We start from the raw sequence: 24,061 nt of genomic DNA on the forward strand, positions 1-24,061 counted from the left end.
TGTAAAAAAAAGAATAATAATATTTCACTTTTGCCCAAAACACCTCTATTTCTCCTGGCTCCTGGTAGAGAGCTCATAGTCCAATCAGATTGTGCTACAGGTACATTTTGTCACTGCCCATATTAAGGCTTGGCGTAGTTATACATTTACTCTGTAGTAGTCCCCTGTTAAACAGCATTGCACAGCATTGCTTTCGATCCCATATGATTTACAAAAACACACACTTACTCGGACATAGCCATAGTACTCTTTGGCCATGCCACTATTGTTGCTTTCGTTCCTACCATCACCACTCCTCTATTGAAGCAGGCCGTTCAACGTCTTTTTGGTAGCGAGTGCACAACAGTTTGTTACCTTTTCCCTATTTCACTTTGCCGTAGGAACTGAATGTTTTTAGCACTGTCCGCTAACTCTGGGTATAGCTCGATGGAAAGTACATAGTACCCGTCGTACCCCTGCACTTTCCCGCTGCTCAGAAGCTGCCTCTTCTCCCCCTCTGTCCATGGGCGGACGCCCTCCTCGCCGTCGCTCACCCTCTGCTGTTCGTTGGCCCACGCACTCACTAACGCCCTCTGGCGGGCCAACTCAAGCACGCGGGCCTTTTCCTCATCCACCGTGGAGCCATAGCGCACGTGCAGCGCTAGTGGCCCACGACCCAACTCCACGTCTGCGAAGCGACGCGTCCGGCTGTCCATGACCGTGGTGGACTGGGACACGCTGACGTTGACGCCATTCTCCAGGGTCTTACGGCCGCTGGTGAGGCGCAGCGCAGCCAAATCGCCGTCGGGCAGGCCGGGCTTGACGAAGTAGTGGGTGTCGAGGCCTTCCACGGTGAAGTGCAGGTTTTCCAGGTAGAAGGCATTGTTGAGGACTGTGGCCACCTTGATGCAGTCCTCGTTGGCCACGTTGAGCGTGTGAGTGTGGGCAGTGCCCTTGTAGATGGCGAACATGACAGCCCTCCCGATAAGGGACTGGGCGGCTGAAAACCAGAACCAGGGCTTCTCACCTCGACGGCCTCGGCCCGCATGGACCTCCGGTAGCCGCTCAAATGACAGGAGGGCATGCGCTTGTCTGGTAACTTCCTGCTGGACACCAGAGATGGACTGTAAAGAGAGTGCAGGGAAACGTTAACATCTGAGCAGAACTTCACACTGCAGTCCATTCAGGAGCAGAAGCAGGCTTCAAAGACTTTACATGTGCCTGCAAGATAATTGTATTACCAGGTAGTGGGATAAAGCTAAAACAAAGTAAAATGCCAGTGGGGATTTTTTTAAATATCAAGATTACCTTGCAATTCATGACAGTGTAGTAAGCATTGAATAAACATTAATAATTATTGTGTTAACAATGACAAGTGGTAATGTCACATAAAGTAGTGCTTTTAAATGTCTGTGTGCATTGATTTTAAATTTGTACAACGAATGTGTAATGCAAGGACAACTATCACACTATCTTGGATAGCAGAAAAGTTATTAATTGGATACAACAAATACAAATGTCAAGATATGTTATTTGCTACTTTTCCCCAATTGTTTACACACTGGCCAATGAGGCAGAATGACCCCAAACCTCTACCTAATTTAGAAGAACCATACAACAAATCTGCAATACTACTGGTACATGCTTTGTGTTATACACAGATTGCAATAATATAATAACCTTTTGTGACAACATAACACACAATTCTCTACCTTAGCACAACCTTCACAACTAAATCCTATTGTGCGCAAATTAAAAGCAACACTGTTCAACAAGGTAAGCTCAATTACCAATTGATCACTTTCACATGTGCAAACACTAGTTGCGTAAATGTTCCCTTTGCAATCAGACCTTTGGTATGGATAAAAAGGTTGCATGTGAGTACTCCTGTGTTTGGAGAACAATGGAAGCAAACTTGGCAGAGAGAGGTAGAGGTGGAGTTGGAGGTGATGGTAGAGGTATAAGTGGAGGTAGAGGTGGAGGTGAAGGTGGAGGAAGACCAAGAACAAGGAGAGTTAATGTCTGATTAGATTCGGGCGACTGTGGTGGACCATGTGGTCAACCAAGGTTTGACCTTGAAAGAGGCTGGGCAGAGAGTGCAGCCCAATCTGAGCCACTTCACAGTAGCATCCATCTTTCAGATGTTCCAAAATAAGAATACTGTAGGTACGTACTGCAGACACTGGAAATATCTAGTACTTTTACTACTTGACTGTAGTACAACACAAAGCACAGTAAAGACTGTAGATTCCAATACATATCGTAAGTAAACGTTTCAAGTATTACTGTACAGTGCATTCGGAAAGGATTCAGACCCTTTGACTTTTTCCAAATTTTGTTACGTATTCTTATTCTAAAATTGATTAAATCATTTTTACCCCTCATCAATCTACACACAATACCCCATAATGACAAAGCACAAACTGGTTTTAGAAATGTTTAGAAATGTATTAAAATAAAAAAAACTGCAATATCACATTTACATAAGTATTCAGACCCTTTACTCAGTACTCTGTTGATGCACCTTTGGCAGCCATTACAGCCTCGAGTAATCTTGGGTATGACGCTACAATCTTGGCACACCTGTATTTGGGAAGTTTCACCCATTCTTCTCTGCAGATCCTCTCAAGCTCTGTCAGGTTGGATGGGAAGCGTCGCTGCACAGCTATTTCCAGGCTCTCCAGAGATGTTTGATTGGGTTCAAGTCTGGGCTCTGGCTGGGCCACTCAAGAACATTCAGAGACTTGTCCCGAAGCCACTCCTGCGTTGTCTTGGCTGTGTGCTTAGGGTCGTTGTCCTATTGGAAGGTGAACCTTCGCCCCAGTCTGTGGTCCTGAGACCTCTGGAGCAGGTTTTCATCAAGGATCTCTCTGTACTTTGCTCTGTTCATCTTTCCCCCAATTGTGACTAGTCTCCCAGTCCCTGCCGCTGAAAAACATCCCTACAGCATGATGCTGCCACCACCATGCTTCACCGTAGGGATTGTGCCAGGTTTCCTCCAGATGTGACGCTTGGCATTCAGGCCAAAGAGTTCAATATTGGTTTCATCAGACCAGAGAATCTTGATTCTCATGGCCAGAGTCCTTTAGGTCCCTTTTGGCAAACTCTAAGTGGGCTGTCTTGTGCCTTTTACTGAGGAGTGGCTTCCGTCTGGCCACTCTACCGTAAAGGCCTGAATGGTGGAGTGCTGCAGAGATGGTTATACTTCTGGAAGGTTCTACCATCTCCACAGAGGAACTCTGGAGCTCTGTCAAAGTGGCCGTTGGGTTCTTGGTCACCTTCCTGACAAAGGCCCTTCTCCCCCGATTGCTCAGTTTGGCCGTGCGGCCAGCTCTAGGAAGAGTCTTGGTGGTTCCAAACTTCTTCCATTTAAGAATGATAGAGGCCACTGTGTTCTTGTTGGACCTTCAATGCTGCAGAAATGTTTTGGTACCCTTCGCCAGACCACAATCCTGTCTCGGAGCTCTACGGACAGTTCCTTCCACTGTGGCTTGGTTTTTGCTCTGACATGCACTGTCAACTGTGGGACCTTATATTGTCAGGTGTGTGCCTTTCCAAATCATGACCAATCAATTGAATTTACCACAGGTGGACTCCAATCAATTTGTAGAAAAATCTCAAGGATCGAAACAGGATACCTGAGCTCAATTTTGAGTCTCAGAGCAAAGGGTGTAAATAAGGTATTTCTGTTTCTTTTATACATTTATACATACATACATACATACATTTGCACAAAAAACAACAACACTGTTTTCGCTTTGTCCTTATGGGGTATTTTGTGTAGACTGATGAGATTTGTTTTTATTTAATCAATTCCAGCATAAGGCTGTAACATAACAAAATGTGGAAAAAGTGAAGGGGTCTGAATACTTTCCCAAAGCACTGTATGTATGAAATTCGGAGCTATACTACTTTTTAACATGTTTATCTTGTATACGGTATTAGTGTAGTGTTTACTGTACTATATGCTATTTTGTTTTTGTAGAACTGAAAGACGACCACCACGTGGTGGTAGAACGCGTCTATTTACAGACGAACAGGAGCCTGCCATTGTGCAAATGGAAGTTGTAAATAATGCCTTAAGACTGTGGGAATTCCAACAACAAATGATTGAAAACCAGAGTGAGCTCATCAACCATAACCCCCATCCTTGGGGCTCGCCTGTTCTGCATGTTATTCTGGCATTAATACGTATCACATATCAGTTTGCAAACAATGTAAAAAATAATATATATCATTGAGTTAATAAATCCACATACAAACATGGTCTCTTTTTTGTTTTCTTGAGTAAGGCAGGTCCAAAATGCATGTGTTTCAGCCTAGCTCTGTGCTTTCTGTGGTGGTGGGGCAAGCCAGCAGAAAATACGGAGCATTGTGCCGTGATTGGCTCAGTGTTATGTCACTCATGGGGACACTACGTCACCGCAAAGTCTAAGAGGAAACCTTGAAAATTCTAGCCCTTTGGGTGCTGCCATAGAGTTACATTAGAAGTGCCCATCCAAGAAGGTCATTGGTCATTGGCCACAGATAAATTGACATCAAATCACGTTATATGTACAGTAGCTTTGATCATGTCAACATCATACTTTCATGTCAACATCATACTTTCAAAATCTTAGTTAGCAGTCATCATCATGAATCAAATCGACAATCTACTGGCAATTTCTTTTTAATCCTTGTCATATGAAGAGAAATGAAGATAAATTATAGATAAAGTTATCGGTGCACATCGGCCATAAACATTACACAACAAGTTAGAAATCTCAAATTCAACAAGTGGTTTGGAAGGAATCAGTGACAGTGGACGTGTGGTCTCAAATCTGGGATTACGGGTCTCTTTTCCAAGTTTAAAATGATAAACATTCAACATTGGCCATGCTGTCAACGAAGCATTATTTGTGCCGCACTCAAAACAACTGTTAACTCGGAACTGCGAAAACTTGACTTCAGTGAGTTCAAGACAGTTGGGATGTCAGGAATAAACGAGTGCCGACTGGTAAAATACATTTGAACGGTCATCCAACTCGGAATTGTAAATCTGCCCTCCAGTTGTTTTGAAAGCACCATAAATCCAGATGACAAAATGTGCTCACGAAGGACCGTCGTCCCACCTTCCTGTTCAAGTGAGCACAGCACAACAAGGTGAGTCCATATGCCAGGGAGATATGTATACTGTAGCTAAGAAAGTAATACTAAGTGTATGTTGTGTAGTAAGCTCTTAGTAGCCCATGTGCCTCACTATAATAATTTGGTCTATTTACTCCTCTTAATTTTGCCTACTGTTCTGACTTGGTGGTGCACATGTAGCCTGTAAACTGTTTAAGAGAAATGTATTCATCGAATATTGTAAGAGCTTTTATTGTCTGCTTATATGCCCCCTTTATTTATCCTACGGTTCTGACTTGGTGTACAGGGAGAACATTGTAAGAACAACCCTCCTCTGAATTCTCAAAAGTGCAAAACAAATAGTTATATTGACTAACTTTACGTCCGTCCTTGCTCGCTCAATGTCTTCATCGAAATTACGGATTGTCTCGTATCGACTTGTCGTCCCCTTATGCCGTAGTTTGTACATCTAAATTGTCATTAGAAACCCCATTTGTTTAAGCAAGTCAGCCATATCTGCTATGTTTTTTTAAAAGGCAGTAAATGAGGCTGAATGAACTGTTTCACTGCCAGACAAGGCTCCGCTGATAGCCAGGTGTAGCAGTGGTAAGATGTTGGGACTGCTGTTGGGACAGCAGCAGGCTTAACAGTTTGTGGGTACCGTTTGTCACCGTTATAGTGCAACTAATGTATTGTTTAGTGTTGTGTTGTGGCATGCATCCCACTTTTTTTTCCCTACCAAGATTTACATGCTAAAATCGGCACTGAGGATAACACAGTGCCACTGACGCGGCAAGCTCCCAAGGACTGTTGGCTCATTCTCTGTGGCCAATGTGAGTAAGACATTTAAGTGTTAACCCTCGCAAGGCTGCCGGCCCAGACGGCATCCCTAGCCGCGTCCTCAGAGCATGCGCAGACCAGCTGGCTGGAGTGTTTACTGACATATTCAATCTCTCCCTATCCCAGTCTGCTGTCCCCACTTGCTTCAAGATGTCCACCACTGTTCCTGTCCCCAAGAAAGCAGGTAACTGAACTACAGTGGCAAGAAAAAGTATGTGAAACCTTTGGATTTCTGCATAAATTTGTCATAAAATTTGATATGATCTTCATCTAGGTCATAACAATAGACAATCACAGTCTGCTTAAACTAATAACACTCAAACAATTATTAGTTTTCATGTCTTTATTGAACACACTGTGTAAACATTCACAGTGCAGGGTGGAAAAAGTATGTGAACTTTTGCATTTAATAACTGGTTGACCCTCCTTTGGCAGCAATAACCTCAACCAAACGTTTTCTGTAGTTGAGGATCAGACCTGCACAACGGGCAGGAAGAATTTTGGACCATTCCTCTTCACAAACTATTACAGTTCAGCAATATTCTTGGGATAGCTGGTGTGAACTGCTCTCTTGAGGTCATGCCACAGCATCTCAATCGGGTTGAGGTCAGGACTCTGACTGCGCCACTCCAGAAGGCGTATTTTATTTTGTCGAAGCCATTCTGTTGTTGATTTACTTCTGTGTTTTGGGTCGTTGTCCTGTGCCTTTTTTTCTCCACACATAGTGTTGTGTGTTCCTTCCAAACAACTCAACTTTGGTTTCATCTGTCCACAGAATATTTTGCCAGTAGCGCTGTGGAACATCCAGGTGCACGTTTGCAAACTTCTGACGTGCTGCAATGTTTTTTTTAGACAGCAGTGGCTTCTTCTGTGGTGTCCTCCAATGAACACAATTCTTGTTAAGTGTTTTACGTATCGTAAGCTCGTCAACAGAGATGTTCAAATCAAATCAAAGTTTATTTGTGTAGACCTTACAGTGAAATGCTTACAGGCTCTAACCAATAGTGCAAAAAAAGATGTTCGGTGAACAATAGGTAAGTAAAGAAATAAAACAACAGTAAAAAGACAGGCTATATACAGTAGCGAGGCTATAAAAGTAGCGAGGCTACATAGACACCGGTTAGTCAGGCTGATTGAGGTAGTATGTACATGTAGATATGGTTAAAGTGACTATGCATATATGATGAACAGAGAGTATCAGTAGCGTAAAAGAGGTGTTGGCGGGTGGTGGGTGGCGGGTGGCGGGACACAATATGCAGATTGCCCGGTTAGCCAATGTGCGGGAGCACTGGTTGGTTGGCCCAATTGAGGTAGTACATGAATGTATAGTTAAAGTGACTATGCATATATGATAAAAAGAGAGTAGGGGGGGGGGGGGGCACACAATGTAAATAGTCCAGGTAGCCATTTGATTACCTGTTCAGGAGTCTTATGGCTTGGGGGTAAAAACTGTTGAGAAGCCTTTTTGTCCTAGACTTGGAACTCCGGTACCGCTTGCCATGCGGTAGAAGAGAGAACTGTCTATGACTGAGGTGGCTGGGGTCTAGCTGACTCCTGACTCCAATTAGCTTTTGGAGAAGTCATTTGCCTAGGGGTTCACATACTTTTTCCAACCTACACTGTGAATGTTTAAATGATGTATTCAATATAGACAAGAAAAATACAATTATTTGTGTGTCATTAGTTTAAGCACACTATATTTGCCTATTGTTGTGACTTAGATGAAGATCAGATCAAATTTGATGACCAATTTATGCAGCAATCCAGGTAATTCCAAACGGTTCACATACTTTTTCTTGCCACTGTAAATAACTATTTCCCCGTAGCACTCACTTCTGAAGTGCTTTGAGAGGCTAGTTAAGGATCATATCACCTCTACCTTACCTGACACCCTAGACCCACCTCAATTTGCATACCGCCCCAATAGATCCACAGACGATGCAATCGTCATCGCACTGCACACTGCCCTATCCCATCTGGACAAGAGGAATACCTATGTAAGAATGCTGTTCATTGACTCTAGCTCAGCCATTAACACCATAATACCCTCCAAGCTCATCATTAAGCTCGGGGCCCTGGGTCTGAACCCCGTCCTGTGCAACTGGGTCCTGGATTCTGACGGGCCGTCCCCAGGTGGTGAAGGTAGGAAACAACACCTCCACTTCGCTGATCCTCAACACAGGGGCCCCACAAGAGGGACCACGCCCATATCCACATTGACGGGACCGCAGTGGAGAAGGTGAAAAGCTTCAAGTTCCTCATACACATCACTGACAATCTGAAATGGGCAGCAGCAGCGCAGCAGCGCCTCTTCAACCCCAGGAGAATGAAGAAATTTGGCTTGGCCCCTAAGATCCTCATAAACTTTTACAGATGCACACTTGAGAGCATCCTGTCGGGCTGTATCACCACCTGGTACAGCAACTGCACCGCCCGCAACCGCAGGGCTCTCCAGAGGTTGGTGGGTCTGCTCAACTCGTCTCCTGGGGCACACTGCCTGCCCTCAAGGACACCTACAGTACAGCACCCACTGTCACAGGAAGGCCTAATAGAAAATCAAGGATATCAACCACCCGAGCCACGTCCTGTTCACCCCACTACCATCCAGAAGGCGAGGTCAGTACAGGTGCATCAAACCTAGGACCGAGAGACTGAGGCCTCAAGGCCATAAGACTGTTAAATAGCCATCACTAGCCGGCTACCACCCGGTTACTCAACCCTGCAGGCTGCTGCCTTATATACATAGACATGGAATCACTGGTCACTTTAATAATGGAACACTAGTCACTTTAATGTTTACATACTGCTTTACTCATTTCATATGTGTAAATACTGTATTCTATTCTACTGTATTTTAGTCAATACCACGCCGACATTGCTCGTCCTAATATTTATGTTTTCTTATTCCATTCTTTTACTTTTAGATTTGTGTGTATTGTTGTGAATTGTTAGATATTACTGCACTGTGGGAGCTACAGTGCAGTAATAACTACACCCGCAATAACCTCTGCTAAATATGTGTATGTGACCAATAAAATTTGATTTGATTTGATATACACTACCGGTCAAAAGTTTTAGAACGCCTACTCATTCCAGGGTTTTTCTTTATTTTTACTATTTTCTACATTGTATAATAATAGTGAAGATATCAAAACTATGAAATAACACACATTGAATCATTTAGTAACCAAAAAGTTGTTAACCTTTTCTCAATATGGGGGTGCTGTTTTCACTTTGTAAAAATGTTGTTCCCAAATTAAACTGCCTCGTACTCAATTCTTGCTCGTACAATATGCATATTATTATTACTATTGGATAGAAAACACTCTCTAGTTTCTAAAACCGTTTGAATTATATCTGTGAGTAAAACAGAACTCAAGTTGGAGCAATTTTCCTGTGAGGAAGTGAGAAATCTGAAATCAGGCAGGCTGTTCTGAGGTCAGTTTATTAATTTGCATGTCTTCTATTGGTTGAGATGCACTGCATACGCCTTCCCCTAGATGTCAGCAAATAGTGAGAATTGGAATGGAGTTGCTAGGCAGATCTGAGGCCATATAAAGGGTCTGGGAACGTGGGGTCCGGTCTTTTCAACATTCGCCATGACGCAAGACAGACCTCAGGATTGCGTTCTGGAAAGCTCCCGTTATAGGCCTTAGATATATCCGGCTCTGATTTTATTCGATATAGGTGTTAAAGACATCATAATGTTGTTATTTTAAACCGAGATATCAGTTTATATCAGTATATTGCGATTTTCGGATATTTCTTAGTGCTGCGTTATAGTGAGTTGGGCACGTCTGGGCCACATGGCTAATGTTTACTGCTAATTCCAAAGTTGAAGGCGACAATCTACAACCGAGCAACGATTCTTTTGGACAAAGGACAACTTGCCCAAGATTCTGATGAAAGCTCATCAAAAAGTAAGAAGTATTTATGATGTTAATTCGTTGTTCTGTTGAAAAATGTAAAACTACTGTTCCGCCATTAATTTCGGTGCGGTCTCGCTTTAACGCACGCTGTATGTCGTAGTAACGTTAATTTTAAAAATCTAACACAGCGGTTGCATTAAGAACTAATGTATCTTTCATTTGCTGTCCAACCTGTATTTTTTAGTCAAGTTTATGATTAGTTAATTATTAGGTTAGGTGCCTCTCCCAAGATTTCTCCCGACATTTTGTTGGCAGCTTGGCTACTATTCTCATTGTATAACCACGATTTGTGCCGCTAAATATGCACATTTTCGAACAAACTCTATATGTATTGTGTAATATGATGTTATAGGACTGTCATCTGAAGAAGTTTGAGAAGGTTAGTGAAAAAATTAATATATTTTGCTGGTTTATTCGTTATCGCTATTGTTGGCTTGAATCAATGCTGTTGTGTGGTTGGCTTTTGTAGTAAGCTAATATAATGCTATATTGTGTTTTCGCTGTAAAACACTTAAAAAATCTAAAATATTGGCTGGATTCACAAGATCTTTGTCTTTCATTTGCTGTACGCTGTGTATTTTTCATAAATGTTTTATGATGAGTATTTAGGTAATTCACGTTGGTCTCTGTAGTTATTCTAGTTGTAAAACTATGATTTATACTTGAAATATGCACATTTTTCTAACAAAACATATGCTATACAATAAATATGTTATCAGACTGTCATCTGATGAAGTTGTTTCTTGGTTAGTGACTATTTATATCTTTATTTGGTCGAAATTGTGATAGCTACCTATGCAGGAAAAAAATGGTGGAAAAAAAAAGTTGTGTCTTTTGCTATCGTGGTTAGCTAATAGAAATACATATTGTGTCTTCCCTGTAAAACATTTTAAAAATCAGAAATGATGGCTGGATTCACAAGATGTGTATCTTTCATCTGGTGTCTTGGACTTGTGATTTAATGATATTTAGATGCTAGTATTTACTTGTGACGCTATGCTAGGCTAAGCTAGTCAGCTTTTTTACTGATGGGGGTGCTCCCGGATCCGGGATTGTGATGAAGTAGAAGTTAAAATGTATTGAGTCATGTTGAAATGTAAAGCAAAAATGTTTGCATTTGTGTAACTTTCTTGTTTGAGTATACACAAACAATATACAGTATTGAATATGTCACATTAGTGTGATCTGGGTTGTCACTAAGTTAGATTAATTTTATTTGTTTGCGTGTCTCATTTGTATGCAGAGTTTCCTTTTGAGAAGGGAGTACATGATTTTGATTGCGGCGTTACATTTTGTAAGATGTCTGTGGGGTTTAGGGAAATTGGCTAACTGTTTTGTGTACCTGAGATGTGGTTTCAGCAAACGTGTGTTAGCAATTGGGAAAAACTATAATCAAAGAATACATGTGAATGTAATTTGTACTTGTTCCTACGCAAAAGCTGTCCAATTAAATGGGATGCTATGGGCTAAATAACATTCCAATTAAAAAGATGGGGCTACAGAACAAAATATACATTTAATAGAAAACCTTAGAGCATGCTTCTATTCACCCCGGAATTTTGCCTTTTTGTCAAAGTGCTTGATATTCAGCCAGCAAACAACTTTGGTCTTCTAGATCACCCTGTTTACTATACATTTACCTATTATATGGACCGCAAATAGCATGACAATAACTGAGATTTTGAAATAATGTCAGATATGAAACCAACCGGTAGATCGTCCCAAAGCTGGCTCTTCTTCAGTTCATAGGAGGGGTGGGTCAGGTCCAACTTTGGGACTGGGAAGCCAGGAATGGTGTTATGTAGATGGAACCCAAAGGTCACTAGCCAGCTATTCACATCTACATCGGACAAATAAGGGCAGAGTCATAATAAATATTTAATGGCATGGTTATGTAATAAAAAATATGGTAATGTTTTATAATATAAGTATTTTGTGACTTAGTTATAATTATTAAGCTGGTTATACATGCATGAACAAAGCACGTATAAACATTTAAACTTTTGAATAGCACATTTGAATAACATGTATACACTACGTGCACATTAAATATGACTAAGTAAAATAAAAGTTAATAAATATCCTACCTGCCACATATTCTCTCACTTCATGTACTTTGCTGATGGGGTTGTTGTTTCTGAACATATAGAGATTAAAAGGACCTGGCTCTTTCCCCACTCGTTTCCACGTGCTGATGTCAGGCACAGTCCATCTGCCGGGCATAATGTCATAATCCCTCTCACCAAAATGCAACAATTTGGTCAGCGGATCATAGAGTCCCCCGTGGAACCCCAGCACCAGTTGAAAGTCTGGGTTGGAGTCAAAGTAGATCTCTCCGTACGCTGTGTACTGGACCTGCTTGATCAGGAGGCCGTTGCTGGTGAATACGGCAAGAGGCGTGCCGGTGTTGTCACAGGCGATGTAGTACTCCTCTCCGCTGCTGATCTCCTGGGCAAACAGGTGGCCCTGCAGGTCATAGTAGAGTGAGGTGATCTCCGAGCTGGAGTGATTGTAGACGTGGGTGATTCTGCTGGGGTAGCTCAGGTCTGCGTAGAAGTATTGCAGGTGCTGTCCCAGACTGGCCTTGGTGGACACCCTTCGGCCCAGGCCGTCGTAGCGGTACTGGATGATCCAGCCGTTACTCTTGCTATAGACGCGCGCCAGGAGGCCTTTGGAGTTGTACTCAAAGATCTCAGAACCTCGCTGGCGGAGGAAGCCATCCTCGTCCATGCGGTACTGTATGTCTCCCAGGCGGGTGATGCGGTCGCGGAGATCGTAGCGCAGGGGGAGCAGGCGGGCACCGTTACCTGGGTTCAGTAGGTGGAGGTTGCCATTCAGGTCGTAGGTGTAGCGCCACATGACCTTGTCATTGAGGTAGACTGTCTGGAGCTGGCCATCCACGTCATACTCGTAGCCGTACTTGGTGGTGTTGGCAAACGGTCCGATCTTGATCTCCCTCTTGGTACATCGCCCCGCCTCGTCGTACTGGAAAGTGATCCAGTACATGAGGGATCGGAAGATCTCGTACTGAATCTCCTTGATCCGTCCGTGTGCGTCAAAGTGCTTTGTGTAGGTCATAACAGCCGTGGAAATGATCTGGTTGATGTCATAGTAGATGACGCCGAACTTGCCGAACTGCTCGACTTTGCCGGATATGTCGTCGAACTGGTAGAGGTCGATGGGCAGTGGGGTTTCATTGATGACACCCTGCACGCTAGTAATGCGCAGGCTGCTGTCGTAGGTGTAGTCGAAGCGGGCGTTGACCATGCCGTCCTCGCTGAAGCGGAAGATCTGCCGGTCCACCAAGGGGCCCACTTGACGATAGCGGATCGAACATATAAAGCCCTCGCTCTGCAGGTTGACCGTCTTTAGCACGCCCGCCATCTCGTCATAGGTGAAGCTGACCCGCGTGATGTCATACAGGACTTCGGCTAGCTTGTTCTGTCGCCGATACTTGTAGAGGACCTGGCGGCCCGTGCCCAAGTGCGCCACTCGCTGGAGGAGGCCGTCCTCGCTGTAGTCCACAGCGACAGAGGCATTGCTGTCGGGTGGGTGAAAGAGGTTGCGGTAGTAGCCCACCGAGCGGACCGTCTGCATGGTGTAGCGTGCCACACTGGGCATGGTGACTGCAGATAGCCGATCCTGGGAGTCAAAGTCGAAGATGTACTGACGCTGGCTGTGGAGCAGGAGCACCATCGACTAGAGGAAAGATGAGGGAAGGGAGAACAAAATTCTTTACAGCTCTTTAAATATTCATTTTTATACGGTCCACACAAGCTATGTTTTATGAATACAAATAATTATATATACACCACCAGCTCACTAAATAGCCTAAACAATTGCGTCAGACATTCACACGTTTATTTCTGGCTCCTAAAATTCTTGCAGACATAGAGTTAATTAATATGCACTTTGGATGCTAGAATTGCTTTCAGTGGGCTGCCACCCTTCCTGTGAAAATGCCATGCCCAGTCAACCGTTTTCACACTGCGGTTCCTTGAGTTACCAAGGCTTTCAGTGTGCCCCATGTTTCTCTGTTGACACGGCCTATCCCAGTCACGCAATGAGCTCAAGGAGGGCGAGGAAATCTCTGCATGGTTTTGCATGGGGAAAGGTCCTTGTAACTGAGTCCTGCAGTAAGTTGTCTCACTTATTTTAAGTTCTGCGAGAAGTTAACATAATGAGCAGCTCTAATGTGGGCAAGTACATTATGTGTGACTGTGTGTGTGTGAGATTTAAAAGTTCTGCTTCAGCAAGGTGTGTGTGTGGCCTCGATTTCAATATACAATTACTTTTATCAAAAGTACTCCATTTTTGTTTGTGCATTGATCGACCAGTGGAGAAACCAAAGTATTTTATAGAGTCGCTTCAACCCTCACCTTGTCAAGATAGGTGTAACTCCACCTCTTCCCGTCAGCAAACACTCTGGACACGAGGCGTCCCTGACTGTCATACTCCAACCGCTCCGTAGTCGGCCCCCTCTGGAGGGCATTGATCTGCCCATTGCTGCTCAGGCTGACGTTCACGGGCAGCAGCTTACTGCTGGGCACCCACAGCACGGGGTGGCCAGTGCCGTCATAGATAATCTTCAGCAGGAACTTCCTGTGGTCGTCATATATCTTCTCCGTCCTCAGCGTACGGTCGTAATCAACCGACAGAATGTTCCGGCCGTTCACCTGTTAGTTGGTAATATGTGTATTGGATCAAAGGCCAGACAAAACAAAAACAAACAGACAATGAAGCTTTTAAGTCAGTCACAGAGAGGGCACTTATAGTTCTGTCTGGACGACTGTTAAATTGGCATTTAGTGTGATTGCCGCTCTTTGGCATTCAGTGTGAGGAGATTAACAGCTCCTTCAAAGGCTTCATTAAACTCTGGCATTTGCTCAGCAAGTCTTAAATCCCACCCTCCTCCCTCCTTAAATTTAATGGGGACAAAATTGCTGTTAACCCTTTAGGATTGGCTTATATGGATAGGTGACATTTCACATTTTTCTTACAGAAGAAATGCATAACCTTAGTAACAATTGAAAGGGAACAGTTTGGCAATTATCTGAAAATTATTCGACCAAAGCTGACACAAGACTGAATCCAAACATTGCACTGTTGATTTTATTGTGCTAAAGAAGTATTCAACTACAAGGTGCTTTTTGAGCACTCCTAGCTGTGCCGTTGAGGAACTAGAGCAAGTACACTTGTAGTTTTGTTTGGAACAAAACCCTGCATCCCCGCCATCACACAATTACTGTTGCTGTTTTCGCAATCCAAAAAGGGTCCATTATAAATCGCAATCTAGGTCAGTTGGGCATAATTTGAGTTATAAAATACGATATTGAAGTGTTAAGCTTGCAATTCAGGGAAACGGATCATCATTTTGGTGAGCATAGAAAGGAGTGCCTTCAGGCACGTGTGTCGCTGCAAATTTTCTTCACAATAGACAAACAGCCTCATTCTGTTCAGAATAACCTAGGGTATGACAACATGTCATCCCGTAACTGTACAACAAACATAGTGATCATGAACGTCAACACTGTTCATGAGATTTATGATATGGAAATGTTGAGTGCACATTTGGACAGGTGTTTAGCTTGAATGTATGACATCAAAGCGGTACTTATTATAATCCTTAAAGTCTCATATTTCAAAATATGTAGAGGCCTCTTAATTTACAGCATTTCCCTCACTCAGACAACAAAACATTAGCAAAAGTTGCCCAAATTAGCGGAAGGGTTGGGAGCAACTTCTTGTCGCGTCTGCTGCTCAGGTTCAGAAGGGCTGTCAGTCAAAACCCATACAGTGCTGTGAGACACAGAGTCAGAGCTCTGATGTCATGTATAGCATGTTACTGTACAGCCACTACGGTTCCAATTTAGGAATTTATCAGTGACCAAATCTTGTCTTGCTAATAAGTGAAACTGTCTGAATAAAACAGTGAAACTCACCCTTAGCTTGCGCCCAAAAACGATGACTTTGCCCCTGGCCTGCTCCTTGCGGAAGCGCCACTCAACCAGATTCTGCCCACTCTCCCCTGGCAAACTCATGTTGCGCCGTGCCACTGTGGGGTTGGCAGTGCCCGCCAGGATGTGGGGCTCAGTCTGGTAATGGGTGTCCATTCCATTGGCATAGGTGATTCTCAGAGAGTTATCATAGCCCACCTGATAACTGCTTCTACATTGATCTGAAAATATAAAAAGACAGGGTCATAATTGATAACATTGTACTAAGTGTTGTGATTATAAATTATTGTTGTGGATACTAAGGGAAATCTTGCCTATGTCATGTTAGATAACAATAACACTATCTTCCAATAGAAAAACAGATGAACATTAGAAAAGGACTATAGAACTACAATAAATTGAACAATTCACTAAATAGCTTGAAACACAATTTATTCCTGATTATTATTTGACCATGCTTGTCATTTATGAACATTTTGAACATCTTGGCCATGTTCTGTTATAATCTCCACCCGGCACAGCTAGAAGAGGACTGGCCACCCCTCATAGCCTGGTTCCTCTCTAGGTTTCTTCCTAGGTTTTGGCCTTTCTAGGGAGTTTTTCCTAGCCACCGTGCTTCTACACCTGCATTGCTTGCTGTTTGGGGTTTTAGGCTGGGTTTCTGTACAGCACTTCGAGATATTAGCTGATGTACGAAGGGCTATATAAAATAAACTTGATTTGATTTGAATACAAAAAGTTACGACACAAGGTTTCTGCTCACCCCACACACTGAAGGAGTAATAATTTACACTGTCTTCTGTAAACCCGCTCACCCATAATGATACATGACTTAAGCGTACTCAACATTGCTCTGAGACCCCAGCAACAATGACAAAAAACCACCTTCAAAAAGGCAGCCTGTTTGTGTATCAGCAAGACTGAGAGGAGGAGATGTGTGGGTTAAGGCTTCAGCATGCTTCAGTTCGGCTGGCAGCTAGTCGAAGTCGGCTAGGTGAACCAAACGAGTGTGCTTGTATACTCCCTTGAAAGACCTTTGCTTGAAAAATGAGCAAAAAGCGGCAAGAGTACCGTTTATCCATTTTGAGACGCGTAGCCAGTATTTACTTCCTCAAAATAGACAGAATTCATCAAATAAAATCACATTTTATTGGTCACATACACATATTTAGCCGATGTTATTGCGGGTGTAGCGAAATGCTTGTGTTCCTAGCTCCAACAGTGCAGTAGTATCTAACAATTCACAACAATACACAAATCTAAAAGTAAAATCATGTAATTAAGAAATATTTAACTATTAGGACAGGCAACGTTGGAGTGGCATTGACTAAATACAGTAGAATAGAATACTGTATATTAACTCAGAAAAAAAAAAGTCCTCTCACTGTCAACTGCGTTTATTTTCAGCAAACAACATTTGTAAATATTTGTATGAACATAAGATTCAACAACTAAGACATAAACTGAACAAGTTCCACAGACATGTGACTAACAGAAATTGAAGAATGTGTCCCTGAACAAAGGGGGGGGGGGGGGGTCAAAATCAAAAGTAACAGTCAGTATCTGGTGTGGCCACCAGCTGCATTAAGTACTGCAATGCATCTCCTCCTCATGGACTGCACCAGATTTTCCAGTTCTTACTGCGAGATGTTACCCCACTCTTCCACCAAGGCACCTGCAAGTTCCCGGACATTTCTGGGGGGAATGGCCCAAGCCCAAGCCCTCCGATCCAACCGGTCCCAGACGTGCTCTATGGGATAGAGATCCGGGCTCATTGCGGTCCGGGCTCTTCGCTCTTCACTGACATTCCTGTCTTGCAGGAAATCACACACAGAACGGGCAGTATGGCTGGTGGCATTGTTATGCTGGAGGGTCATGTCAGGATGAGCCTGCAGGAAGGGTACCACATGAGGGAGGAGGATGTCTTCCCTGTAATGCACAGCGTTGAGAATGCCTGCAATGACAACAAGCTTAGTCCGATGATGCTGTGACACACCGCCCCAGACCATGACAGACCCTCCACCTGCAAATCGATCCCGCTCCAGAGTACAGGCCTTGGTGTAACACTCATTCCTTCGATGATAAATGCGAATCCCACCATCACCCCCCTGGTGAGACAAAACCGTGACTCGTCAGTGAAGAGCACTTTTTGCCAGTCCTGTCTGGTCCAGCGACGGTGGGTTTGTGCCCATAGGCGACGTTGTTGCTGCTGATGTCTGGTGAGGACCTGCCTTACAACAGGCCTACAAGCCCTCAGTCCAGCCTCTCTCAGCCTATTGTGAACAGTCTGAGCACTGATGGAGGGATTGTGCGTTCCTGGTGAAACTGGGGCAGTTGTTGTTGCCATCCTGTACCTGTCCCGCAGGTGTGATGTTCGGATGTACCGATCCTGTGCAGGTGTTGTTACACGTGGTCTGCCACTGCGAGGACGATCAGCTGTCCGTCCTGTCGTCTGTAGGACGGACAGCTTAGGCGTCTCACAGTACGGACATTGCAATTTATTGCCCTGGCCACATCTGCAGTGCTCATGCCTCCTTGCAGCATGCCTAAGGCACATTCACACAGATGAGCAGGGACCCTGGGCATCTTTCTTTTGGTGTTTTTCAGAGTCAGTAGAAAGGCCTCTTTAGTGTCCTAAGTTTTCATAACTGTGACCTTAATTGCCTACCATCTGTAAGCTTTTAGTGTCTTAACGACCTTTCCACAGGTGCATGTTCATTAATTGTTTATGGTTCATTGAACAAGCATGAGAAACAGTGTTTAAACCCTGTACAAGAATATCTGTGAAGTTATTTGGATTTTTATGAATTATCTTTGAAAGACAGGGTCCTGAAAAAGGGACATTTATTTTTTTTGCTGAGTTTACATATGAGATGAGTAATGCAGTATGTAAACATTATTAAAGTGACTAGTGTTCCATTATTAAAGTGGACAGTGATTCCATGTCTATGTATACAGATAAGGCAGCAGCCTCTAAGGTGCAGAGTTGAGTTGCCGGGTGGTAGCCTGCTAGTAATGCCTATTTAACAGTCTGATGGCCTTGAGATAGAAGCTGTTTTTCAGTTTCTCGGCCCCAGGTTTGATGCACCTGTACTGACCTCGCTTTCTGGATGTTAGTGGGGTGAACAGGACGTGTGGCTCGGGTGGTTGATGTCCTTGGCGATCTTTTTGGCCTTCCTGTGACATCGGGTGCTGTAGGTGTCATGGAGGGCAGGTAGTTTGCCACCGGTGATGTGTTGGGCAGACCGCACAACCCTCTGGAGGGCCCCATGGTTGCGGCGGTGGAGTTGCTGTACCAGGCGGTGATACAGCCCGACAGCATACTCTCCATTGTGCATCTGCAACTGTTTCTGAGGGTCTTAGGGTCCAAGCCAAATTTCTTCCGCCTCCTGAGGTTGAAGAGGCACTGTTGAGCTTTCTTCACCACACTGTCTGTGTGGGTGGACCATTTCAGATTGTCAGTGATATGTACTCCGAGGAACTTGAAGCATTCCACTTTCTCCAATGCAGTCCCGTCGAGCTCCTTCGTTTTGTTGACGTTGAGGGAGAGGTTATTTTCCTGGCACCACTCCGCCAGGGCCCTCACCTCCTCCCTGTCTGTTGTCTCGTCATTGTTGGTAATCAAACCTACTACTGTTGCGTAGTCTGGAAACTTGATGATGGAGTTGGAGGCGTGCGTGGCCATGCAGTCATGGGTGAACAGGGAGTACAGGAGGGGGCTGAGCACGCACCCTTGTGGGGCCCCTGTGTTGAGGATCAGCGAAGTGGAGGTGATGTTTCCTACGTCAGGAAATCCAGGACCCAGTTGCACATGGCGGGGTTCAGAAGCAGGGCCCCCGAGCTTAATGATGAGCTTAGAAAATACTATGGTGTTGAAGGCTGAGCTATGGTCAATGAAAAGCATTCTGATGTACAGTTGAAATCAGAAGTTTACATACACCTCAGCCAAATAAATTTAAACTCAGTTTTTCACAATTCCTGGCATTTAATCCTAGTAAAGAATTCCTGTCTTAGGTCAGTTAGGATCACCACTTTATTATAAGAATGTGAAATGTCAGAATAATACTTTTCTATAGGATTGAGGTCAGGGCTTTTGATGGCCTCTCCAATACCTTGACTTTGTTGTCCTTAAGCCATTTCGCCACAACTCTGGAAGTATGCTTGGGGTCATTGTCCATTTGGAAGACCCATTTGCGACCAAGCTTTAACTTCCTGACTGATGTCTTGAGATGTTGCTTCAATATATCAACATCATTTTTCGTCCTCATGATGCCATCTATTTTGTGAAGTGCACCAGTCCCTCCTGCAGCAAAGCACGCCCACAACATGATGCTGCCACCCCCGTGCTTCACGGTTGGGATGGTGTTCTTTGGCTTGCAAGCCTCCCCCTTTTTCCTCCAAACATAACGATGTTCATTATGGCCAAACAGTTATATTTTTGTTTCATCAGACTAGACGACATTTCTCCAAAAAGTACGATCTTTGTCCCCATGTGCAGTTGCAACCCATAGTCTGGCTTTTTTATGGCAGTTTTGGAGCAGTGGCTTCTTCCTTGCTGAGAGGCCTTTCAGGTTATGTCGATATAGGCCTCGTTTTACTGTGGATATAGATACTTTTGTGCCTGTTTCCTCCAGCATCTTCACAAGGTCCTTTGCTGTTGTTCTGGGAATGATTTGCACTTCTCTAGGAGACAGAAAGCGTCTCCTTCCTGAGCTGTATGACGGCTGCGTGGTCCCATGGTGTTATACTTGCGTACTATTGTTTGTACAGATTTCAGGCGTTTGGAAATTGCTCAAGCACAGAGGCACTGAGTTTGAAGGTAGGCCTTGAAATCCATCCACAGGCACACCTCCAATTGACTCAATTTATGTAAATTAGCCTATCAGAAGCTTCTAAAGCCATGACATCATTTTCTGGAATTTTCCAAGCTGTTTAAAGGCACAGTCAACTTAGTGTATGTAAACTTCTGACTCACTGGAATTGTGATACAGTGAATTATAAGTGAAATAATCTGTCTGTAAACAATTTTGGGGAAAATTACTTGTGTCATGCACAAAGTAGATATCCTAACCGACTTGCCAAAACTATAGTTTGTTAACAAGAAATTTGTGGAGTGGTTGAAAAACGAGTTTTAATGACTCCAATCTAAGTGTATGTAAACTTCCGACTTCAACTGTAGGTATTCCTGTTTTCCAGATGGGATCTACTCTAACTCAAGAAATCTAGCACGTTTTTGTAGAAGAAATCTTAGTCGAGCAATTTTACATCTAACTAATGCTTGGTGCAGTATTTCTCAATTAAAAAAATGTGCAAAAAATGAGTTGTCTCTTGTTGAACGACAACAAAGACTTTATTGAAGGATCCCTACTGTTGACCAATGACCGACAGTGGGGCGTAGACTTCGGCTTGCCTCCAGAAAAATGTTGTGTGCCTGAACAGCTGAAAAACGCTCACTGTAGTCCAAAACGAAAAAAATAAATCACAAAATGTTGTCATAAGATACAGTATGCACCAGTGGAGACTCCTCAGAGGACGAATGGGAAGACCATCCTATCCTCCTCTGGGTACATTGACTTCAATACAAAACCTAGGAGGCTCATGGTTCTCACCCCCTTCCATAGACTAACACAGTAATCATGACCGGAGGACGTCCTCCAATCTATCAGAGCTCTTGCAGGATGAACTGACATGTTGTCCACCCCATCAAAGAATCAGAGAATGAATCTAGTAACGTAAACTAACTCACTTTTGTACATCACGCTGGTCTGTACAATTAACCTTATTTTAGCGCCCAAAAAGCATAATACTTCCAGATCAACTGTAATATCAATACCATTGTAAAGCACAATTTCTCACCTTTCCAACAAAATCAATGACAAGTCCTTCATGATGCCCATCTCTGCATGACTCAAGAAGGCAATGGTCTTTTTAAAAACGGCGGGTGGGGAAGCGAAACCTATTGCGTGATAATGAGAAGGAGAGATGTCGTGTGGGGAAACTCGATCTGTCCAACTTATCAACTTATCGCCTCTAAAATGTAAATAAAACACTATAAAGAGTTTATATACTGTGTCATTACATACCTATTTGAAGGTTTGTGTCGAATTTGAATCGGGTTTTTAGGGCGGTGCTAAAGTGATCTTCAGAAGTAAAGCGGCTTTTGAGTCATGATAGCTTGCAGTGATGACGCAAAAAATGACTAGGTATTCCCCCTTACCCCATCCCTGTCCCTTTCTTGTTTTTAAATGGTGAGAGAAGTGCTACACCTGGTGGAGAGAGGCTGTAAGACAGAATTAGTTGCTTTATGCGTGCTGTACGTTACGCCATGACATGTCACGATGTAACGAACAGCGTCGGAGGGGTCGGTTTTTTCAACTTTTCTCCAATACAATAGAGCCATTACCACCAATACTATAGAGCCATTACCATGTCAATCAACGCGTGAATAGAAACGTAGTTCACACCCCAGATTTTGATGTCAACACAGTCGCTACAGTCCCATTCGTTTTCTTTGCAGCCTCGTTTGAATGTCACGGTGCGCACATTTGTATGGAATGGGGTTAGCGTACGTTACTGAAAGTATAAGCTACAGCTAGCTAGCACTGCAGTGCATAAAATGTGGTGAGTAGCTGACTGAAAGAGAGAGAGAAAGACAATAGTTGAACTGTTTTGAACAAATTATTTTCTTAAAAAATTTAAAAGCAGCAAGTGAGAGAGAGCTAGCTATATTTCATTGTATTTTTTTCCCACTTACTTAGCTAGCGAATGCAGCTAGATAGTTTAGCATACTCAAACACCCAGCTCAAACAGAGAGGGATAGCTGGCTTTGGCTATTCAACACTGGAACTCTTCCAAGTCAAGGTAAGCTTTTGGTTTTACTAATTTATTGCCACCGGGGCCCACCGGTGTAACTGCTAAACTGCTTGCTGTACACTGTACTGAATGAATGTAGCAGGTTTAGTAACGCGTTAGTCCTAGTAGCTATGTAGGCTGTGTGTAGCGGTTAGCTGTTATGGTATGAAGGTTTGGCTTGGAAAGGTTTTATCGCCTAGTCACAGACAGCTGTTGTGATGTGCACTGAAGTCCACAAGCTAAGGGAAAATGTGAGAGGAGGAGAGCGCATAGATGCAAGAAGGAGTTATACAACGAGCAAAGTGATCATGTTGTTTTTATGTGGCTGCTATGAAAGTGAACTGTGTTTGCGGATGATCAGGGGTGTATTCATTCTGCCAATTCTACTGATAAACATTTCTTAACTGATAGCAAACGGAACGAAACGGTGATAAACATACCTGAATTTGTCCAATAGAAACTCTGGTTTGCAACTGTCTGGACTAATGATTACACCCTAGATAAGCTAGATGCAGGCAAAAGTGTGCAAGTCAGTATCAAATGTGTCACTGTCTGTCACCTTGGTTACTTACATTTTTCTCTCGACCTGTGCACCTACGTTGTAAACTTTTAATCGTAGGCTAGGTTGTTGCAATCTCATGGTGGGTATAGGGACAATTAGAGTATCATGTATTAGCCTAAACCTATCGATGTTACATTGAGCTGGGTGAATGGAATATGAATGACAGTCATCCAATATGCTGTAATACAAATAATGCCATGCTCATAAAAACAACATTGTCCTCCCTAATCTTAAACGGCATCGACCGCCACTGAAATGCACAAACTCTACCAAACTGTTTCGGCTGAGAAGAATGGGGACGCCATTACCCTGAGCCAGTGTATAGAAGGCACGGATGGTGGAGGTATTGGTGGTAATACTAATTTCCTCTTCAGTCAAGGAGCTCTCAATGTCCACAGTCAAGGCCCTGTAGATTTCGGTGTACAGGTTTTTCACTGTTCCCGTGGGGAATGTCACGTTCATTATCCTGCCTTCGCTGTCATACCTGAGAGATAGAGGGAGAAGTTTATGTAAAGGTGATCATTGTGATTCATGAATTCTTGCATCGATGCATGGTGTCATTTTGTTGAGAGTATCTAGGCAACAACATCACACACAGTCACCACACGGTCTCTTTTCACGTAATTTAGTAGAATAACCTTTAAAAGGATCAACATTTGACACTGTAGGCAAACTTCAGAGTGTGTGTCAATATGAAGGAAGTCACTGACTGCCACCAAATTAAAACATGAATATACATTCATTGTAAGTGCAAAGCAGCAACTGATTAGCTTACTTTATGATCAAATATTTATCTAGTCAGGCTCTCATCACCCTAAAAAGTGAAGGTCTACTCT

General features: G+C 43.4%; 1 protein-coding gene across 1 annotated transcript in view; it reads right to left on the reverse strand.

Annotated features, from left to right (window-relative positions):
* Positions 1 to 350: 350 nt before the first annotated feature.
* The window catches only part of LOC120061875 (teneurin-3-like), a 178,857-nt gene continuing 155,146 nt past the window's right edge, over positions 351 to 24,061 (reverse strand). Inside the window, exons 23-28 of the mRNA XM_039011653.1 lie at positions 23,534 to 23,709; positions 15,797 to 16,032; positions 14,234 to 14,530; positions 11,942 to 13,553; positions 11,564 to 11,694; positions 351 to 1,103 (exon numbers count right to left, since the gene is read on the reverse strand). Of these exons, the coding sequence (XP_038867581.1) occupies positions 351 to 1,103; positions 11,564 to 11,694; positions 11,942 to 13,553; positions 14,234 to 14,530; positions 15,797 to 16,032; positions 23,534 to 23,709 (3,205 nt within the window). The remainder of the gene's footprint in view (positions 1,104 to 11,563; positions 11,695 to 11,941; positions 13,554 to 14,233; positions 14,531 to 15,796; positions 16,033 to 23,533; positions 23,710 to 24,061) is intronic.

This window comes from Salvelinus namaycush, chromosome 17, assembly GCF_016432855.1.
Source record: "Salvelinus namaycush isolate Seneca chromosome 17, SaNama_1.0, whole genome shotgun sequence".
NCBI lineage: Eukaryota > Metazoa > Chordata > Actinopteri > Salmoniformes > Salmonidae > Salvelinus > Salvelinus namaycush.